We start from the raw sequence: 22,962 nt of genomic DNA, 5'->3' as shown, positions 1-22,962 counted from the left end.
CGGAACCATATCATCGTCTGCTTCACATATGAATAAATGATGTTGATTTCCATTCTCTTCTTGACACATGTCACATATGATACAAGGTTAGGCTCATAATTTTTCTTATAATTTTCCTTCATTTCTAGCATTTTGGTTCGCATCACAAATATTATCTTTGCTTGTTTTGGTTGGAGTCGCCCTGAGAGCACGTCACATACGATATTATGTTAGGCTCATACTTTTTCTTATAATTTTCCTTCACTTCTAGCATTTTGGTTCACATCAAAAATATTATCTTAGTTTGTTGTGGTTGGAGTCTGGCCCTGAGAGCATCGAAATACGCAACTCTGCATAGAAAAGTGAGGTAGGCAGACTACTCCAAAATGCATCTAAAATTGATTCGTCGAATTCTAAACTGTTGAAATTCGAGAAACCACTGTATATATATATATATATTGTAGTCCTTCATTTATCCAGACGCTCAGTATCTGGATGTGTTCATTATCCAGATGCTGGGCCTTGGCTCTATTAAACCATTATCTAAATTTACTTGCTATTATCCGGACGTAAAAGTCCCCGAGAATTCCTGCCTGCCAGCCATTGTATTCAAACATTCGGTATCATGGCTGCTGGGCTCAAGCCGTGAGTGGGAAGTAGTCTGTAACCCACAACCAGAGCTAAAATGTCCGTCTGCCCCTGTACTGAATGGTCAAAGTCAAGCACTCGTCTTATCACTTCCAACGAACCTCCAGCATTCGACTGTAACCCGCAAGCGGGGTCAAAACGTCCATATGCATTCCCTACCAAATGTCTAATATTGCGCAGCCAAGGAGACTAATTCTTTCCCAACCGCCACCTCCACCAAACACAGACCACAAGCCATGGGTACATGTTTGGCAACAGCGGCCATCCACCTTTTTTACCGAAGGTAGAAAGTCCCCCAGTCATGGCGAGTTGTGTTTGCGCATGGCCACCCGGCATCTTACAGACCGCAAGCCATGAGTAAATGTACGGCAAAAGTGCCCGTCTGCCTGTTGACAGGAGGAGGAGAATCCTGCACACAGCCTTGCTTCTCTCCCCCCCCCTCCCATCTCTCCTCCATACTCTCCTGGCTCCCCCCCTAACTCCTTCAGTCCCCACCCTCCACTGTGGTGATGACACTGACTCATGAGTTTTCAATTTTTTTTTGCAATTTATTTGACTACTATTGGTTGTATTGAAATTCCGCAGTAGCCATGAGAAAGCTCAAGAAATTCTGCATTTAGACATATGCTTAAGTCGTGGAAGGTCTTGGCAAAATATTGAACTAGGATGGTGGGAAGTTATATGAAGGTATGTTTTACTCCTGAACACTTTATTATTGTGGTAGGTGGGGACACCCATCATCCACCCACTTACTGTAGTGGCACCCTGTTTTTTTTAGGGTAGTTCTACATTGAGTGGCAAGCCAAATGATTTCCTGTAAACCAGGAAACCATTCACAACGCTGGGTGGTAACCTTATAACCAACCAACATGTGTTCCCTACATGACAGTAAGTGGGTTGGTGGAGGGTTAGTGCCTCTCCCCAGAACACAACTAACTAAAAATATGAACAAGAAGCCTCGGACCAGGACGGACCAAAATATGACGACTAAGGACCGAACAAAGGACATGATACGAATGGCAACGTGGAATGTAAGGGGTGCAAATGAAGAGGTGAAAGAGAGAGAGATTTTTCCAGGTGCTTGAGGGTGCGAATGTGGATGTATGTGGAATAACCAATACTACATGAAGAGGTGAGAGTGTGAGAGAATGGGAGTATGGATGGGGTATATGTGTGGGAGTAGTTGAGAATGACAGGGCAAGAGAAGGAGTGTGTATTGTTGTGAGTAACAGATGGAAGGAGAATATAAGAGAGTATGGATCAGTTGGAACAAGGATTGCGTGGGTAAGATTGAAAATTGGAATACAAATGTGGGCAATTGTGTGCGTGTATGCATCAATGCAAGATTGTGCAAGCAGAGTGAGAGGAGTTCTGGGCAAATGTGGAAGTGTGCATGGAAAAGTATGAAAGGAATGAGAAGAGGTTTTTGATTGGTGATATGAATGGTACAGTAGAGAATGTGAAGGTGGATGGAGTAGTTGGTGAGTGGGGTGTGCCTGCTGAGATACAAAAGAATGGCAGTGCTTTAGTGGACATTTGTGCCACGAGGGGGTTGGTGATAGCCAATACCCTCATCAGGCACAAAATGATCCACAGGTATACATGGCAAGTGATGAGAAGAGTGGATTGTGAACTGAAGGAAAGGAAGGCAATGACTGATTATGTGTGTGTGTGGATGAAAGGATGAAATGGTGTGTGATGCAAGTGCATATAGAGGTTGGGGGAGTGGATTTTCTGATCACCACCAAGTGGTGGTCAGAATCAAGGTCCAAGTAAAATGGAGAAATAGAAGAAGGGAGGGACGGGAGGAAGGAGTAGGCGCAAGGAGGGTGGAAAGGTTACAAGAGAATGAGAAAAAGGCAGAATATCTGAGAGAAGTGGAGGAGCGATTGGGTAAATGTGGATTGGAGCAGATGGAGGATGCGGAAGGTGTGTGCAAGATATTTACAGAAGAAATATGTGCAGCATGTGAGGTGGTGTGTGGGGTGTAGAGAAGCCAAAAGGGGGTGCAAGGAACAGCATGGTGGAATGAAGAGGTGAGATAGGCAGTGGCACAAAAGAAGAAAGCATATAGTGAGTGGATGAGAAATAAGGGCATGGAAGAAGTTGCGAGTTGGAAGACAGTGTCATAAGTAGAGAGGAAGAAGAGAGTGGATAAGGAATTTGGAAGGAATTTGTGTGTAAAGTGGAGGGACTGTAAGAAAATGTTCTGGAAAGCGGTAAAGAGAGTTAGACAGGGTGGCAGTGAAGTCAGTCGGGGAGTGAATGATGAAAACGGTAGATTACTAGTTGAGAAGGGAGTAAAAGTGAGCAGATGGAGAGAACACTTTCAGGAATTGTTGAACATAGAGAATGAGAGTAATGCAAGTATAAGTGGTTGGGGAATGGCTGGGAGAAGGAGGGATGTGAGAAGAGAGGAAGAAATCAGTAGGATGGAAGTTGTAGAAGCAATGAAGAAAGTCAAAATGGGGAAAGCCCCAGGAATTGATGGTGTGGTCAAATGCTGAAGCATGGGGGAGATAATAGTAGAATGGATGTGGAAGATGTGCAGATTGGCCTGGGAGGAAGGTAGAGTCCCGGAGGATTGGAAGTCAGGTATAATTATTCCCTTGTACAAAGGAAAAGGGGAAAAAGAAGTGTGTGGTAATCATAGGGGCATTTGTCTTCTTAGTATAATAGGAAAAGTGTATGGTAGGATACTTATTGACAGAGTTAGAGAAAGAACAGAGAAATTAGTTGGAGAAGAACAGGGAGGCTTTAGGAAGGGAAGAGGTTGTGTAGATCAGATATTCATTGTTAGATCTTTAGTGGAAAAGTTTCTAGAGAAGGGAAAGAAGTTGTTTGCGGCTTTCATGGATTTGGAGAAAGCATATGACAGGGTGGATAGACAAGGATTGTGGAAAGTGTTAAGAATATAGGGAGTAGATGGGAAGTTGTTGAATGCTGTGAAGAGTATGTATGATGGTACGAAGGCTGCAGTGTGTGTGGTTGGTGAACTAAGTGAATTTTTCTCTTTGAAAGTTGGGTTGAAACAGGGATGTGTCATGTCTCCATGGTTGTTCAATCTGTACATGGATGGGGTAATAAAAGAGGTACAAGGTAGGGTAGTGGATGTTGGAGTGGCCCTGGTGAGAGAGGATAGTGTTTGGAAATTCCCTGTACTGTTGTTTGCAGATGACACTGTGTTGTTGAGTGAAGACGAAGGAGAGCTGCAAGGCTTGGTGGATGAGTTTGGGAGAGTGTGTAACAAACGGAATCTAAAGGTGAATGTAGGGAAGAGTAAAGTGATGGTCTTTGAGAGAGGTGAAGTCAGTGAATGTACAGCGAGGTTGGGTGGTCAGGAATTGGAAAATGTGAATACAGTATGTTTAAGTACTTGGGGAGTGTGATGAGTAAGGATGGAGGTTTGGATGGTGAAATGCTTGAAAGGGTACAGCAGGGAAGAAAGGTTGCTGGTTCTTTGAAAGCATTGATAAGAAACAGGGAAGTGAGGATGGAAGTGAAAAAGTTACTACATGACAGTATTGTGATACCAACTCTAACGTATGGAAGTGAAGCTTGGACGCTGTTGGAAGGACACAAGTCAAGAGTTAGAGCAGTGGAAATGAGTTATTTAAGAGGAGCCTGTGGAGTCACATGGAGAGACAGGCTGATGAATGAGGATATAAAGGGGCGTTGTGGTGTGGATGTGGATGTGATAGAAAGCGTTATGAGGAACACACTGAGGTGGTTTGGCCATGTGGAGAGGATGGATGGTGAAAGACTGACGAAGAGAGTGTATGTGAGTGAGGTGGAGGGGGGAAGAAGGAGGGGGAGGCCGAGGATGAGATGGAGGGATGGGGTGGAGAGGTATATGAGAGAGGGGGGTGTGAGTTGGGAGCAGGGCAGTGAAATGGCGGGGGACAGGGCGACTTGGAGGCGATTTGTTTGTGGCCACCCCAAACGGGATTGAGGTGTCTGGCAATAGATAGATAGATAGATAGTATATATATATATATATATATATATATATATATATATATATATGTACAGTACTGAGGAGAGACTCTATTGTGTTAAGACAGTGTCATGGAATGCAGTAACATTATGTAAGGAAGGGGTTGTTTCTTTGTCTTGTACCCTTCTTTAACATAAAAATAAAGAAATCAAAGACAGATATACAGTGGTGAATAGAGGTTCTGAAAGGTGAGTGTGTATTTTAGTGAAAAATACTCATATCAAGCAACCTTCTGTAGTCTTGGTCAAGACATACTTTTTTTCTCAGAACTTCCCTTCCAGAATTAGGGTGCGTCTCTCACACTGCAGCGTCTAACATGCCGCGAAATACGGGTATCCTCCCCTCACAGATGACTGTTGGGGGGACATGGGGGGGATCCACATCAGAGGGGTGGAAGATGCATGAGGAGAGTGTGGGAGGGGTGGTGGTGGTGGTGGTGGTAAAAACGGAGGGAGGTAGGGTGATAACAACTTAGTGGGGTAGAAGGATGCAGCGAGAGGGAGGTGGGGGGCACATCCCCCCAGGAGGATCCATGCCTGGGTATGGGCATGGATCCTCCGTCCTGCGTGTCCAGCACTTAGTTCTGCTTGGTCAGAAGCCATCTACGTCACAGCTGGGGTGGAACAAGCTGCCGCCAGTTTTTTGTGGAAGTTGCACAATTGGCTCTCCTTGTCCATTTAATAAACTGTGAAAATATGTTGATTGTCGAGCTTAGTATTTTAGGGGTTAAGGTTGTAGCGCCACAGGTTCTCCAGTGTTCCCTGCCCTCACATGTCCAGCCCCAACTCTGCCTGTCCTCGTCCTCTAGAACAACCATCACCTTGTCGAGGAACCTCTGTTGGTACAGCCTCTTTGTGGCCACGATCGTTCCTTGGTCCATTGATTGAATCAGAGCAGTGGTATTAGGTGGCAAAAACATGCACCTTATATGACTGTCACCTTTCTCGGAGGGATGTGCAGGGACATTGTGCAGGAGAAGTAGAGCCTTTACCTGCCATGAGGGATTCCAAGGTCCTCCTTTTGATAACGGATGACCTCCTTGACGAAATGCCTGTGGAACCAGTCTGTGAAGATCTTACAGGTAAACCAGGCCTCCACAGAATGGTACCACACAACAGGAAGGACATCTATTGTCCATGAAGGCAGTGAGGCTGTTTTGCATGCCCAGCAATAACGTGTTTCAACTGGTGCAGCCTATTAGCATTAGTTCAGCACAGAATTGATACCCGTTGCTTAGACAGCTTGTGACCAGGCACATGCTTCTCCTTCTTATCTACCAGAGTGTTTGCAGGCACTGAGTGATGGAAAAGGCCAGTTTCATGGGCATTATAGACTTGACCGAAAGAGATGGCCCGTCTTCTCAATTAAGCCTAATAAACTGCTGAAATTCCTGCACTCCCTCCTCACTAGCCTCCAAAGCTTTGCCATGGGCCTTACGATTGGTAAGGCCTTGTCGAAACTTGAACCTGAATAACCAACCTTCGGATGCCGTGAATTCGGGGACGTTTTGAAGGTGGGCAAACTTCTCGGCAGCAGTTTTCAACTCGGTACCTCTCACTAGCATGACTGCAGCCCTTTATTGCCAGTACCAGATCAGTGTCGAATGGTCAGTTTCGGCTTGCTGTGCAAACTCATTGTCTTCCTTTCATTACCGTGTCTCTTCTGGCCAAAGTCTTCCGTGTACTGGGTGAGTTTGTCATGGGCTTTCCTGATGTCGTGTAGGGTTGAGCGGGCCTGGTCTTACTCCTTAAGGATGCGGGAAGTGGACCATCCTTTGTCAGTCATACTCTAAATCTCCTGCTTGGTCTCCAGAGTCAGCACTACCTTCTTCCATTCCCCTGGTGGAGGGGCCATCATCATGCACCCTAGGAAGATGCATGTTAGAAATAGCAAGGCTTGAAGCAGGTAGGGAACCACCACAAAAGCCACCATATGCGCCATCATAACAACGGACTGGGAGGAGCTGCTCACAACACAAGCAACCTGCGGGAAGTGAAAGCGAGCAACAGGGGTCTCTGGAGAACATATGGTAAACAAACCAGCCCAACATGGCTGTGCACCGAGTTATTCTCGCCTGTCAGGGCAGAAATTTTTCACGCAACCATAATTTCAAAACGGACGCAAACATTTTGTCTGGATAGTTGGGAAAAAATGTACAAATAATGGTTTGGAACAGCAAGATCACAGCATCCAGGTAATGGATGTCTGGATAATCGAGGGATTGCTGTAGTAGTGTGATAAGAGTATTAAGTATAAGGTCAGCTTGAGATGACAGGTGAGATGGGGTTGGGTAGGAGTATGGGGGAAGGTTGGGAGCCAGGGTAGAGGTGGACAGAGTTTGTTTTATTCCCACCTTCCTTCGTCCCTGTGTATACAGGGGTAGGAAAGGGGCACCCCTGAGTGGAAATTAATGCTTATGAGTGTACATATAGTACAGTAATACAGTATATAATATAATCATACTCACTTAGTGTTGGTACTGCCACAAAAGCCACAAAATCAACCATTACGCAGAACTAGGGTACAGTAGTCAGATCACTAGGCCATGGAGCACTGAGGGCCACAAGGGAAGCCACAGCAATACAGCAACGTACGAGGCATAGGGGCAGGGGATTGGCTTAGTGTGTCAAGTGTGCTGCTCCCACAGTGCATCGTGATCGGCTGGTATGTGTTTGCTGTGTTGCGGGATCTGCCCACACACCGATTGGGTTCTGTGTCTGAGCTGGATAATACACAATACAGCCAAAAAATACATGGTATTGCCTTCTTTACTCCTGCACAGTTGTTGACCATACACTGGTTTTATTCGCCTCTGTGTAGAGTACAACTGTCATGTACGGGGAGGCTCCCCACATACAGCTCTTCTCAGCAAGGTGGAGTCACAGGTATTTCATCTCATTAACTCCCCTTTTCTTACTGGTTCCCTTCAGCTCCTGTCTCACTGCTACACTGTTGCATCTTTATCTCTTTTCTATCGCTTCTTCAATGGTCACTGCTCCTCTGAACCGTCTTCTTGCATCCCTCCACTATGGCTGGTGCATAGCACCCATCTAGCAACAAACTCTCATCCCTTTTCTGTCCAACTCTCTAATGCAAGAGTTAGCCATAACTCCCAGTCCTTCTTGTATGCAGCAGGTCAACTCTAGAACTGTCTTCCTCTGTCTGTATTTTCTACTGTCTGTGGCCTCCAGTCTTTCAAATGCAGTGTGTCCAGGCATCTCGAAATGAACAGATCTTGAATTGGCTCTCTGTTATCTTGTTTTTTTCTTGGAGGGAACAATCTTACAGGCTTCAGGCCTTTGGCTCCTTCTTCCCTGCATTAAAAAGAACAAAAAAAAACAAAAAAAAACACACTTTCGGCATTGGATATTGCAAAATTCCACCAGATATTGTTTTAATAGAACTGAGCGAAAAACACCAGATATTGCAGCATCAAATATTTGAGAGTTTTCTGTACTGCCTCTGTCCATGACTGGCATACACTCATGCTTTATTTCATGAAATGCAGTTTTAATTATGATATATATATAGGGACAGCCTCAGCTACTAGTGAGTTAAATCTAATCTCAGGGAATAAGGCTGGTGTACAGTATTTATACAGTCAAGTCGCCTATGGCGAGTGCTTCTATGCCACGGGTTTTTATTACACGGCAAGGTGCCAGGCCCAAAAAAATGAACCACACGCATAAACTATACTTGTGGTGTGGGCGTGGCAAGGTTTGAAACATGTGGGCAAATTCCCCTGGCGGCGCGCTCCCCTGTTTGTAAACAAAGAAGATGGCGACCACTTCAGCCCCATACTACAAGTGCTCCAACTGTGGACTTTTTTCTCTCTAATGAGGAGGTTAAACTTCACCAAATTCATTAAGTAATGAAACATTAAAGATTATTTGGGTATTGTGAATAGTTAATAGGTTTTTTTGTAAAACCGCTATACACGGTTTAGTGACGAAGCACCTACCTCTGAGCTAAGATGAAGTATAATGCCTCCCATCATCATCATCATCACGTTTATAGGAATGATTATTAACGTGTTAAATGTGAGTTTTGTTGACACTTGAGCATACAAACTTTATCAAATAAACTTCTTCAATCAGTACTTGACCAGGCAGCCTCTGCCATCTGTAATGTTTTGGTCGGTCAGCTGATCTGTGTCTGCTTGGCTGAGCTTTTTTTCGCTCGATCTGCAGCGCATGGTATTGCCCAAGTAGACACCAAGCGAAGTGAGCATGGAAGTGAAAAAGTTACTACATGACAGTATTGTGATACCAACTCTAACGTATGGAAGTGAAGCTTGGACATTGTTGGAAGAACACAAGTCAAGAGTGAGAGCAGTGGAAATGAGTTATTTGAGAGGAGCCTGTGGAGTCACATGGAGAGACAGGCTGACGAATGAGGATATAAGGAGCGTTGTGGTGTGGATGTGGATGTGATAGGAAGTGTTATGAGGAACACACTGAGGTGGTTTGGCCATGTGGAGAGGATGGAGGGTGAGAGACTGACGAAGAGAGTGTATGTGAGTGAGGTGGAGGGGGGAAGAGGGAGGGGGAGACCGAGGATGAGATGGAGGGATGGGGTGGAGAGGTATATGAGAGAGGTGGGTGTGAGTTGGGAGCAGAGCAGTGAAATGGCAGGGGACAGGACGACATGGAGGCAATTTGTTTGTGGCAACCCCAAACGGGATTGAGGCGTCTGGCAATAGATAGATAGATAGATAGACACAAGGCTGATCACCCTACCATTTTTTGTGCCTGTTGTTACACGTAATAAATGCATTGACTGATTGCTTGATTGTGTGTGTGTGTGTGTGTAAAGTGGGGAAAAATGGGGAAAAGTGGGGTGAAAAAGGGGACTTTGGGCGAACGTCCAGAACTGAATTCCATTTTTCCCATAGGTTTAGTTATTTGCATGGCACGGTTTTTTATGGCACAGGTGCGGTCCAGAACCAATTAGCCGCGCCTTAGGCAACTTGACTGTACCAGTATGCATTAACACTGTAGGCTGGTCTGGCTTGGAGATGGCTAGTGATCAGAATGTTACATACTTTTAATTGTAAATGTTGTTTAATTTTATTGCTAAATGGCCATCCAGCTTAGATTTTACATACTGTACTTTCAGGTAAAACTCTGTGTTTATTTCCTGGATAATGTCCATAAGTTTTCCTACATTATATGTTTCATCTATACTTAATTACCAAGATCTGGCTTAGTTTTTAGAAGTTAAAATGTAATGTGTTTACTGTTTGTCTAATGACAAGTGTTGCCCTCTTAATGGAAGCACAAAAGTTACAATAAGCACTTTATGTTATGTCCTATTATTTGGCCAGTGGCAAGACATTACGCTCAATCATCAAGTAGCATGAACAGTTGGGAATGGACAAGGACTGTACTACTCAAACTCGTGTCACTCAGACAATGTTTGCATGTATAATGGTACAGTGTGTTCTGGCTACTTTCCAGACTCACACTTTTGCCCGTTCATACCACACTACACCACATAAATTACCCCCTACTTGTACCCACCATCAGGTGAAACACTGAAAGAGATACTGTATAACAGTTGCAATTAAGAACTTGAATGGTATTAAAAAATAGCATTAACAAAAACAAAAGTTGGGCTGGGTACCCCCACCCCCAATGTTGTTGTTGTTGCCATAAAGGTTTGCCTTCTTTCATATCATGCTGTCTTGAATAGGGACATAGGTCATATGCTTGGACAAAAACTTATGGTTTTCGCAGTTTTAGGAACGAAATGGAACAAAACTGTTTGCTAACGTAAAAAAAATGAATCTTTCATCCATTTGTTCTTGTAAGGGAGCGTTCAGTTTCACATTCTTTGTTCGATTTCATGCTTCCCAACACATTTCAGACCTACTAAGCATACGGCAAGTTGTTCTTTCTCTGATGCTCCACATAACTCCATATGAGCACCTCAGTCAGCTCCAGGACAACATTACGAGCTTTCACTGCTGCCAGGTTTACATCACCAGGGTTCCCATGCACGATCCCCTTTATCTTCTGGTCCTTCCAAATCTTTCTGATGGTGTTTTCAGTTATGCCATGCTTTTTGCCATTTCTGCCTGCCTCTTTCCCTGCTCTAACTCCTTTTTTATTTCATACTTCTGGGCATAATTTCTACCTGCCTCTTTCCATGCTCTAAATTTTTTACTATCTCATACTTCTGGGCATAGGAAAAGATGTGGTGCTTTCTAGGTGGCTGGGGCTGATCACGCGGCGTGGCCTAAAGTCACTGTTCTTGTGACACAGCATGGGTAGAACTTGGTTTGACACAAGAAAGGACAGTTAGCCATATGGTTAGTCGGTCTGAAAAGCGTTGGGGAGTGCAAAGTAAAACGAAGAATGTGTACCTGAATGTTAACTTACAAGAACACATGGATGAAAGAGTACTGTAATGTTTTTCTGATTAACAAACATTTTCGTTCCATTTTGTCCACCAAAATTGCAAAACCTATATGAGTGTGGGGTAAACTCGCAAGAAAAGACTGTTCAGTTAGTCTGAAACGTGTTGGGAAGTGTGAAATTGGATGAAGAATGTGAACTGAATGCTAACTTACGAGAACACTTGGATGAAAGAGTAATTTTTTCTCATTTGCATACGTTTTTGTTCCATTTTGTCCCTTAAAATTGTGAAACCCATAAATTTTTATCGAACCATACAGCCTTGAATGTGCCCAGGATAGATACCCGGATGTAAGCTGGCCAATCTTGGCGAGTCTGGCGGATGATGTCACCGCGCGTGACTTTCAAACTTGTCGCCAGGCCAGCTGACATCCTGCATGAGCTCAAGTTTTTTTGCATGTTTTGGTTATGACCTGCATTACGCTGAGCATGTTAGAACAAAAACATGTTACTCAAGGACTGAGTGTTCTTAGATTTAAGTATAAATGTGTTTTCTATCAATCTGTCTATCTGTTGCCAGATGCCTTAATTCTGTATGGGGTGGCCACAAACAAATTGTCTCCATGTTGCCATGTCCCCTGCCATTTTGCTGCCCTCGTCCCAGCTCACGCCCCTCTCTCTCATGTACCTCTCCACTCCATCCCTCCACCTCATCCTTGGCCTCCCTGTCCCACTCCCCCCCTCCACCTTACATACGTTCTCTTCGTTAGTCTCTCGCTCTCCATTCTCTCCACATGGCTAAACCACCTCAGTGTATTTCCCCTAATGCTTTTTATCACATCCACACCACATTGCTCCTTCACTTCCTCATTTGCCAGTCTGCCTCTCCATATTACTCCACATGCTCCACACTAATGACTCGTTTCCACTGCTCTCACTCTTGACTTCTGTCCATCCAACAAGGTCCAAACTTCACTTCTATTTGTTAGAGTTGGTTTCACAATACTGTCATGCAGCAGCTTTTTTGCTTCATGCTCACTTCCCAAATTCTCATCTCTGCTTTTTAAAAGCTAGCAACCTTTCTTCCATGGTATACCCATTCAAGCACATCATCCTTCAAACTTTCATCCATACTTATCACACTACCCAAGTACTTAAATGCACTCACGTCTTCCATTTCCATATATTTCAGTCTCAGTGTGCATTTAGTAACTTCATTTCTCTTGAAGACCATGACTTTACTCTTCCCTGCATTCACCTTTAGATTCCGTTTCTTACACACTCTCCCAAACTTGTCGTGCAGTTCCCCTTCATCTTCACTTAACGATGCAGTATCATCTGCAAACAACAATGCAGGAAGTTTCCGAACATTGCCCTCTGTCATTAGGGCCACTCCAGCATCCACTACTTTACATTGTATCTTTTATAACCCCCTCCATATACAGTCCATGGAGACATGATACATCCCTGTTTTAATCCAACATCCAGCTAGAAGAATTCACTCAATTCACCATTCACATGCATTACAACCTTAGCACCCTCATACATACTCTTCAGGGCATTCAGCAGCTTCCTATTTTCTCCATATATTCTCAGTGTCTTCCACATTCCTTACCTGTCCACTGTCATACTATCTATCTATCTATCTATAGCCCTACGCCCTAATCCCGCAAAGGGTGGCCGCAGACAAAACGCCTCCAAGTCGCTCTGTCACCCACCATTTGACTACCCTCCCCCCAACTCACACCCCCCCTCCCTCATATACCTCTCAACTCCATCCCTCCACCTCATCCTCGGTCTACTTCTCCCTCTCCCTCCCTCTACCTCACCTACATACACCCTCTTAGTCAGTCTTTCATTCTCCATTCTCTTCACATGTCCAAACCACCTCACTGTATTTCTCCTAATCTTCTCAACCACATCCACCCCACAGCGTTCCTTCATTTCTTCATTCATCAACCTGTCCCTCCACGTCACTCCACATGCTCCTCTCAAGTAACTCATTTCCACTGCTCTCACTCTTGACTTGTTCCCCTCTTGCAAGATCCTTGCCTCGCTTCCATACGTCAGGGTAGGGATCACAATACTATCATGCAGTGACTTCTTAACTTCCATACTCACCTCCCTATTTCTCATCACTGCTTTCAGTGTACCAAAAACCTTCCTTCCCTGCTGTACCCTTTCACGCACTTCATCCCCCAAAGTTCCATCCTTACTCATCACACTACCCAAGTACTTGAATGCACTCACATTCTCCATATCCTCACCATCCAACCTCACTGCATACTCTGTGACTTCATTCCTCTCAAACACCATACCTTTACTTTTGTTTACATTAACTTTCAGATTCCTCCTCCTACACACTGTCCCAAATTCATTCACCAAACCTTGCAACTCTCATTCATCTTCTCTCAACAGTACTGTATCATCAGCAAACAGCAACACTGGAAGCTTCCAAAGCTCACCCTCATTCATTAGAGCCACCCCCACATCCACTGCCCTACCCTGCACCTCCTTTACAACCCCATCCATGTATATATTAAACAGCCATGGAGACATCACACAACCCTGTTTCAGTCCCGCATTGAGATCAAAGAACTCACTCAGCTCACCATCCACTCGCACCGTAGCCCTAGCTCCCTCGTACATGCTCTTCACAGCACTCAGCAATTTCCCCTCCACTCCATATATTCTTAATACCTTCCACATACCTTGCCTATCTATTCTGTCATAAGCTTTCTCCAAGTCCATGAAGGCAGCATACACTTTCCTTCCCTTCTCTAGATACTTCTCCACTAAACATCTTAGAACAAATATCTGATCTACACACCCTTTTCCCTTCCTAAATCCCCCTTGTTCTTCTCCAACTAGCTCCTCTGTCATATGCCTAACCCTATCAATGAGTATTCTACCAATGAGTATTCTACCAGTCACACTAAGTAGGCAAATACCCCTATGGTTACCACATACTCAAGGAATGAGTGTTCTTAGATTAAAATATGTGTTTTCTATCAATCTGTCTATCTATTTCCTGATGCCTTAATTCTGTATGGGGTGGCCACAAACAAATTGTCTCCATGTTGCCATGTCCCCCGCCATTTTGCTGCCCTCGTCCCAGCTCACACCCCTCTCTCTCATGTACCTTCTCCAAATCCATGAAGGACACATAATACTTCATTCCCTTCTCAAGAAACTTTCCCACTAAAGACCTAAGAATGAATATCTGATCTACACAACCTCTTCCCTTCTTAAAACCTCCCTTTTCTTCTCCAACTAATTCCTCTGTGATTTCCCTAACTTGATCAGTAGGTATCCTACCATATACTTTGCCCATTGTGCAAAGAAGGCAAATGCACCTATGATTACCACATACTTCTTTTTCCCCTTTTCCTTTGTGCAGGTGAATAATATTACACCTTCCCTTACTTCCTATCCTTTGGGACTCTACCCTCCATACAGGCCAATCTACACATCTCCCATGTCCATTCTACTGCCATCTTTCCTCTGTGCATCAGCATTTCTCCACACACTCCATCAGTTCTTGGGACTTTCCCCATTTTAACTTTTTTCATTGTTTTCCCTTCTTCCATCCTACTGATGTCTTCCTCACTTCTCACCTCCCTTCTTCTCCCAGCCATTCCCCTGCCACTTATATGCACATTACTTTCTCTCTCCATGTTTAAGAATTCCTTAAAGCTTTCTCTCCATCTGCTTCCTTTTTCTTGCTTCTCCTTTGTCAATATATATATATATATATATATATATATATATATATATATATATATATATATTTTTTCACTCCCCTACTAACTTCTTTATCACTCTGTCCAACTCTCTTGACCTACTTCCAAAACATTTTCTTACATTTGCTCCACTTTACACTCAAATTCCATCCAAAGTCCTCATCCACTCTCTTCTTACTCTCTCTTATGAATCTTTTCACCTCTCAACCTCTCTACAAATAACTCTTTCTCTTCCGTCTCTCAACTTCCTCAATGCCTTAGTTTCCTATCCACTCACTATGTGTTTTTTTTCTTTTGTGCCACAGCTTGTCACACCTCTTCATTCCACCATGCTCTTCCTTGCACCCCGTTTCACTTTCCCTTCACCCCATACACCACCTCATATGCTGCACATTTTTTGTCTGTGAATTATTTACACACACATGTTCCACCTCCCCCATCTGCTGTAAATCATATTTACCTAGATGCTCTGCCACTTAACTCTTATATTTTGACTTTTTTCCGTCCTCTTGCAACCTTTCTCCCCCTTTTTATATGGATTGCTTAGTCCTATCTATCCATAGCCAGATAGCATAATCCTGTAAAGGATGACCATTTGCCTTTGCGTTAGTTGTTTTTATAAGGAGGGGCACTAACCCAACGCCAACCCACTTGTTGACATATAGGGAACACGTATGGGTTGGTTATGTGGTTGCCACCCAGCATTGTAAATGGTTTCCTGGCCTAAAGGGAACCATTAGACTTGTAAAGCCACCTGAAAAGGAAAGAAAGTAATAAAAAGTAATGGGAAAGATGGGAGAAACAGGAAGAGTAGAGGGCAGAGACAAAAAGAATGCCAAAAGTTAAGGAAGAAGTACGTAGCACTACGCCAAGCGAATGGTGATGGTCGCCACCACCTGCCACCATCACTTCCTTAATGTATCTTAATAATGTTTTGAAATATAAAGGTATAGTACAGTTACTACTTATCCCTTGTTTAAAATAAAATGCAAATAATAGAGCTAAAAGACTAATGATATTTCAGTATATTTTAATATATTAATTTGTATAATTCTGTAAAGTACTTGGATTTTTTACAGAAGCCACACAAAAGTGGATATGCAAGTACATACTAAATTTAGCACTAAACTCATTGAAGTCCAAAAAAAAAAAAAGACAGCAATAATTGTTAGATTTTTTAAAATACAGTATATATATTTGCATTATTTGCTGAAGATTAATAGAAGAAAATGATAAGAAATTGAATTTTTGCTCACAGCTCTTGTACCATTGAAAGTAAACTTAATCCTGTCATACCATTGATGGAACATCCCAGTGTACTTTATGCTGGGTGTGTGTGCTTACGATCAATTTATGACAGTCAGGTTCTTACCTGTCTGCCACAGCTCATTGACAGAAGACTGCTGTCTAGGTATTGTTTTTGTGTAGAGTTCTATTCTAACCACAGTAATATACTGTAATATTATAGTCTAAATACAATATTCATTATGTTTTAGGTCAAGCATTTTACCAATTACGACTGAACGGGATGTGATATGCGATTATATTTTTAGAAAATAATTAGTCTTAGTTCTTGCCTAAAATGGCAGAGAAAGGTTCTGTTGGGTAAAACAAATATCTGTTTATTTTTTCACCATTACTCGGCCAATTCTGATATGATTCTGATTATCGGAGTATTTTCCCTTGTGTACAGATACAGGTATTAATTGGGTTTTGCTTGCCATTTTACAGCACTAAGTATCTAATAAATAAACTGATGTAGTTTTGACAATATACTTGCATCAGAAGGTGGTAGGTGCTGGCAACCATCATCCATTTACTTGATGTAGTGCTGCCTGCTTCTTCTTTAACCTTTATTGTTCAATTTCTGTGAGTCCTTTTTTCTTCTTACTTTTCTCTTTCCTTTCTGTCACTGTATATTACTTTTCTCTCCACTTTGGGTGGCTTTACAGTGAGTGACATGCCTAAAGATTTCATGTAACCAGAGATGGGCACCACAAACGAATATTCACTTCCGCGATGCAAATCCACAAACTAAAAAAATTGCCTTCTGCAATCGCAAATCAGCAAAATTATTTAAATTAGCAGTTCCGAAAATGCAAAAACGCAAACTCAAACAATTTTTATTCCTTTCATTACCCTGGCATCAACTTCATTTTATTCTGTATACCATTAGAGATTATTACCTGTCCCCACCCCAGAGGGGCTCGGTGACAGGTATTGTTTTCACTTGGTTTGTCAGTCTGTTTGTTTTTTGTTTGTTTGTCTGTTTGTCTGTCTGTCTTAACAGCATTATGCAAAAACTACTGTTGTGATTTTGACCAAAATTACAGGGATGATGAGCTATTGGGCCATTGCCCAACTGTAGGCCCAAAAAATGAGAGAAAGAAAATTTTTTTTTTGCCATAACTCCTTTCAAATTCATCATATTGACATGAAACCAAAACATAAAGGTGCATCTTTCAAATCTGCATCCCATAACATGCCTCATTACATCAGGGGGGTCACCCCTCAGTTAGTGGTAGTGGAGTCAGCGTCAGGTGGGTCGGGCTTAAAATTTCAAATGAGCATAAAATTGTCAATTTTCTTTTGATTTACTCTATCTATCCATTTATTACCAGACGCCTCAATCCCGTTTGGGGTGGCCACAAACAAATCGCCTCCACGTCGTCCTGTCCCCTGCCATTTCACTGCCCTGCTCCCAACTCTCTCATATACCTCTCCACCCCATCCCTCCATCTCATCCTCGGCCTCCCCCTGCCTCTTCCCCCCTCCACCTCACTCACATACACTCTCTTCGTCAGTCTTTCACCCTCCATCCTCTACACATGGCCAAACCACCTCAGTGTGTTCCTCATAACGCTTCCTATCACATCACCATCCACACCACAGCGCTCCTTTATATCCTCATTTGTCAGCCTGTCTCTCCATGTGACTCCACAGGCTCCTCTTAAATAACTCATTTCCACTGCTCTCACTCTTGACTTGTGTCCTTCCAACAACGTCCAAGCTTCACTTCCATACGTTAGAGTTGGTATCACAATACTGTCGTGTAGTAACTTTTTTACTTCCATGCTCACCTCCCTGTTTCATATCACTGCTTTCAAAGAACCAGCAACCTCTCTTCCCTGCTGTACCCTTTCAAGCACTTCACCCTCCAAACCTCCATCCTTACTCATCACACTACCCAAGTACTTAAACTTACTCACATTTTCCAATTCCTCACCATCCAACCTCGCTGTACATTCACTGACTTCACCTCTCTCAAAGACCATCACTTTACTCTTCCCTACATTCACCTTTAGATTCCATTTCTTACACACCCTCTCAAACACCAAATTTGTTATGTGACATCTTTGACTAGATATCCTGTTGTGTGTATACGTCAGCACTAAAATGACTGCCGGGGACGGGTTTACTGTGCCCTGGCACTGCTTCTTGTATTAAGTTTAGGATGATATTTTTCATAATCAAGGGGTTAAAAATCATATCTAGTTTCGCATCCACTACAGTTATATCATTATAATGTGGTAGGTGGGTGCGCTCACCATCTACTCACTCGATGTAGTGCTTCTCTCGGGTGTCTGCCCTTTCCTATCCTCTATCCCTCTTTCCTTCCATCCTCTTCTGTCATTCTTCCCTCCATTCTTTCTCACCCTTCTGCTTACAGGTGACTTTATACTCCCTCTGTCTTTCCATCATTCTGTCCTTTTCCTTTTGCCTGTGGGTGACTCTGCACACCAGGAAGCCATTTACTATGCTGGATGGTAACCATATAACCAGATTTTGGCGCCTGGTGATTTAGTGGGTAATTACGGCGCACCAGTGGGATTGAGATTGTTTAGGTTTATATCCAAGGGGTGGTCGGGGTTTATTGCTCACGTATGGCACTCAGGGATGAGTGAGGCAGGTCACTCTCATCTAATGTCAGGACCAACTTGCCTAGCCCCGGGCTTCTACGCATCTCATGGGGCAATGTAGGATTGGATGATGAATGAGTGAATTAATGAATTTACTTTATTCTAACTAACAATAGGTGACTTTATGAAGAGTGGAAATTGTTTAAAGTAATGAATGGAATATATAAAATTACTGTATAGTTATAGTAAAACTAAAACTTATATTCCAGTTATTATTATTATTAATATATTAGACTGTTTTTACTACAAAACAAGGGTAAATCCTTCACTATTGTGTATAAATGAATTAAATTATTTCACTTCACAGCCCACACATGACAAGTTGACACACCAGTCCACCTCTGTTCCTCGGCTCTAACCTCCTCAGTCCTTACTCCTTAGTCACAGTCAGACTCCAACAACCGAGGCTACTCCAACATATAGTATATCTCGCTATCTGTTTATTTATTTATCTATCTATATTGATACGACATGGGGAAAGGTGGTTGTCTGGTAAGGAAAATGGTAAAATTGTGTTCAGTTTCATTTTGTATGTTTCTTGTTTAATCTTTTCTTTATCTGCCTAATGATTTTTGTTGAGATTGAAATACTGGCACTGGCAATGCTGTACGTGTGTCAAATTTGAAATTTAGACTAAAGGTCATATTTTAGGTGGACTGAGAAGCTAGGTAGCACATCTTTACATCACATACATTATAACATTGAAGAATCTGGAAAATAACTTGATCTTGAATTAGGCTTTATATTTTTATTTATTTATTGGGGGAAAAAACATCTTTGCTGGCTTTTATCCTTAGATTCTTATTTCTTTCCCTCCCCCCAGAAAGCACATACAGTATATCAGATAGTGTAGTGAGGAACCTTCCTATGTAAAGTAGAATATGACTTGCTTTGACAATGTTATGATTTATTATTTAATCACGAGTACGAACGTTGCCCCCACTTGGCTGATACCCATATTCATTCCTTTCCTGAGAGCTTCTTATGAAGCCAGTGATTATCAAAAATAGATGAATCTGATCTTCAGCTGTTCTCTCTCTCTCTCTCTTTCGTTTTGACGAACTGAAGAATCATCGTACAAAATGTACGATAATGAAAAATGCTATTGTACATTGTACCGAAGGTGAATTTATCGTATATATATACAATACCTATCATACATATGGCAACAGTGCGGGAGTGGCGGCCGGCAACTTACCAAGATGCAGCCTGCCGGGCTAGGCCACGTAGATGTGTGTGGGCAGATTTGTGTTTGCGGATGTGCTTCCGCAAACTCGAAACCACAGATTTGCATAGAATTTGTCACAAGTGCAAATCTGCAAACGAAATCACACTTCTGCAATTGTGGAATTCACGGTTTGCGGAAGTGCCCAGCTCAGCATGTAACCCAGAAACCATTTACAGTGCTGGGTGGTAACCATATAGCTAGGTAATGGGGTGATGTGGAGCCCACTATGGTGTTTCTTTTAACTGGGTGGAGACACAAATGGTGCATCCATCCAGGAACCAAATCTCCGCATTCTTCCCTGTATCTTGCTGTGGTGAGGCGTTGTGAGCTGCAAGGGACGATCAGTTCACTGCATGGGACAGCCCTGCAGGGGCAGTTGCATGCTTGTAGTTGATGGATCTGCTCATCCAGACAGACTGGGGTTGAACAACAACAACTTGTGTCAGATGCAACTTTTATTTAACTGAATGCATTTTAATAACATGCATGATTGTAAATATTGCTGCACATCCATTACATCCTTTTTTACCATATAATTAAGACTGCATGCTGCTACTTTAGATACTGTTTATAAGGGCAAAATTCTCAAATATGAATGTTACATTGTAGAATATGTCCTTAGTTTATATAAAGCTCTTAACAAATCTCAGCGGTAAAATATTTTACTTTTATTTGCAAGGTTTGCTGATTTTTTTTCTTTTATAGTCAGTAGTAAATAGAACTGACAGTATCAGGCTGAGAAGTAATGAGATGATTATGCTCTTTACCAGATTCAAGTGATGAGAACCAGGTGATGAGGACCAAAGTGGAGCAGCTGCGTCTCATCATGGAGCAACGTCGTGCTCGTCGCAAAGCTCGTCGTGATGCCCGGGCCAGACCCTACCCTCATGCCACGTCATGGGCAGGTGACACCACCACAGTCCCAGCAGTAGTGGCAACTAGCACCGCTGCCCCTTCCCAGCCCATGGATGTTGATTCCAGTCAAGCCGATCCCACCGACCCCTCAGCTCTGTGCGAGCTGAACTCGGAGACTGTGGTGGCTTAATGTCGGCCCTTGCTAGACACCAGGTAACGCTGATGCCACGTTGTAGTGGTGACAGTGGTGCCAGCACCAAAAAAAAAAAGAAGAGAATAAAATAGAAACCACCACTCAGGCCGCATGTGTGAGGCACTGGCAGTGTTTTTGTCTGTGATGTAGGGTTGCAGTGCTGTGAGAGATTCGCAGTACAAGTGTTGATTGAAGTTGTGCTTCCACAGATGGAAAGGTGAAAGGAGTGTCAGTGCAGGAAGAACTAGAGTTCATCAGTGTTATTGGATACCATAAGATGACATTTAATGTCCATAATGGCTTTCTTAATGTAAGAGAATAATCACAAACTGAGCATCTGGTAGACAAACATTTAATTTAAAATCAGCAGTGTGCACAAGATACTGTATGTTCAAGAAAACTTTATTTTTCTTGGCATTAGAATACCCCTGAGGCTTACCCTGGGACCTGGCTTGTGACTGCAGGACTCAGACACACAGGTGTATCATGGAATTCAGGATATGCATCAGGTGGCCTTGTAAGTCTCAAGTGATTCTGGGTGCTGCAGCTGAGGTCCAGGTGTTGTGATAGTTAACATTCTTATATCTCTTCCAGTATAATGGGACATGGTGGGGCACACTTTGAGTATGGCTGGTGGAGCAACAGGCCTGTGCTTAGCTGCAGTCATATCAGTGTGAGTCAAGCTCGTAGGATAACATAGCCCCCCTAACTGGTAACATAACACAGCCTGGTCCTCGGCACACCCCATAACCCTGCAGAGGTGATGGTGGCACTGCCCTGCCACTACCCTAGGGGACACAATTCAGGCTATATCAGGAGGGTATTTCATCATCAGAGCAAAAGTTTTATCTACCTCGTCATAAAACCAATCACTTATTTCTTTTACTACAGGCAGATCATATTTATCCTGCTCTTTAATGTTAATGATTAGACAGTATGATATACTGTTAAGATTCAGGATGTCACCTTTGGCTGTCATAATGCCATATAACCAATTGCCATAGTCATGTATAGATGTGGTTGAACTCACTTCTATTTCCCAACTTTTTTATTGCATTATTGTGTCAACTTGTAAACTTTCTGCTTCTCAAACAACATTATTGCGAATCACCCCACTAACTACGGAGATGACAATGCTTGGTGTGTTTAACCTTGACGTGATATTGTATCCATTGCGGGTCAAACCTCTTCTAGTGTGCACAGTGTAAATAACACGGGGATTTTTTTCTCCTCTCCAAGCCTTCTCATAGAGGCAGAGCCGTCTCCGTAGATTATAAAAAGGGAAAAAAAAATTGTGTTGTTAGTATCTAAAAATTTATCTTTAGGTCTTATACTCTTAGGCCCTTGGTGTAGGGAAGTGCCAGGAAACCAAGCATCCAGACATTTTGTGTACTGTCGTATTTTTTAAAATGTTATTATTCAGGCCAAGAGGATCACTGGTCAAAATGGATATTATTGATGGTAGAGAGAATGGCATGACAGCCTGGCTGTGGTATAACAGCAGAAAATTAAACAAGAAAACATATACTGTATGCACTATTGGTACTTATGAATGAAGATGTGCGAATGCTTAGTGTTATGAAACTATTGCTTAAGGTCTTTCCTTGGTAGGTTGTTAAATTTTGAGAAAGGTTTATTCAAGATTTAAAATGTTAAGTACAGTACATTTGTTATTGGATTTGTTTCATGAGTGTTTGAGGTTTGCACAGTAGATTTTCCAGTTTGATATGGTCTTGTTTAATTATGAAGCTAGGGCATCATGTAGAAATATTCTCCTTTAGTTATTTTTTGCCAGAATTCAATAATATAAATGCATGTGTGATGATAGAAAACCTGTAAAAGATTTTTTTTTTTTTTTTTTTTTTTTTTTTATAGGTACCTGTATATATACAAACTTTCTTGGTAATCAGATCATCACAAAACTTCTACAGCTTAAGTATACGCCGATGATTATTTGGCACATTAGTTATGTGCACAGTCTGTGCAGTTTGTTTTACCATCGGGTGTGTGAGTAGGTTTGATTTCTAATGAAGCCCATGC

General features: G+C 42.6%; 1 protein-coding gene across 1 annotated transcript in view; it reads left to right on the top strand.

Moving 5' to 3' along the window:
- Positions 1–21,028, top strand: part of LOC145389625 (uncharacterized) — a 35,838-nt gene extending 14,810 nt beyond the window's left edge. Inside the window, exon 4 of the mRNA XM_080264864.1 lies at positions 20,645–21,028. Within this exon, the coding sequence (XP_080120990.1) occupies positions 20,645–20,919 (275 nt within the window). The 3' untranslated portion in view covers positions 20,920–21,028. The remainder of the gene's footprint in view (positions 1–20,644) is intronic.
- The last annotated feature ends 1,934 nt before the right edge of the window (positions 21,029–22,962 follow it).

Source organism: Coenobita brevimanus, chromosome 14 (assembly GCF_032717465.1).
Source record: "Coenobita brevimanus isolate Jiangsu-jjx chromosome 14, ASM3271746v2, whole genome shotgun sequence".
NCBI classification, from domain to species: Eukaryota; Metazoa; Arthropoda; class Malacostraca; order Decapoda; family Coenobitidae; genus Coenobita; species Coenobita brevimanus.
This window is presented reverse-complemented; position numbering and strand designations above follow the sequence as displayed.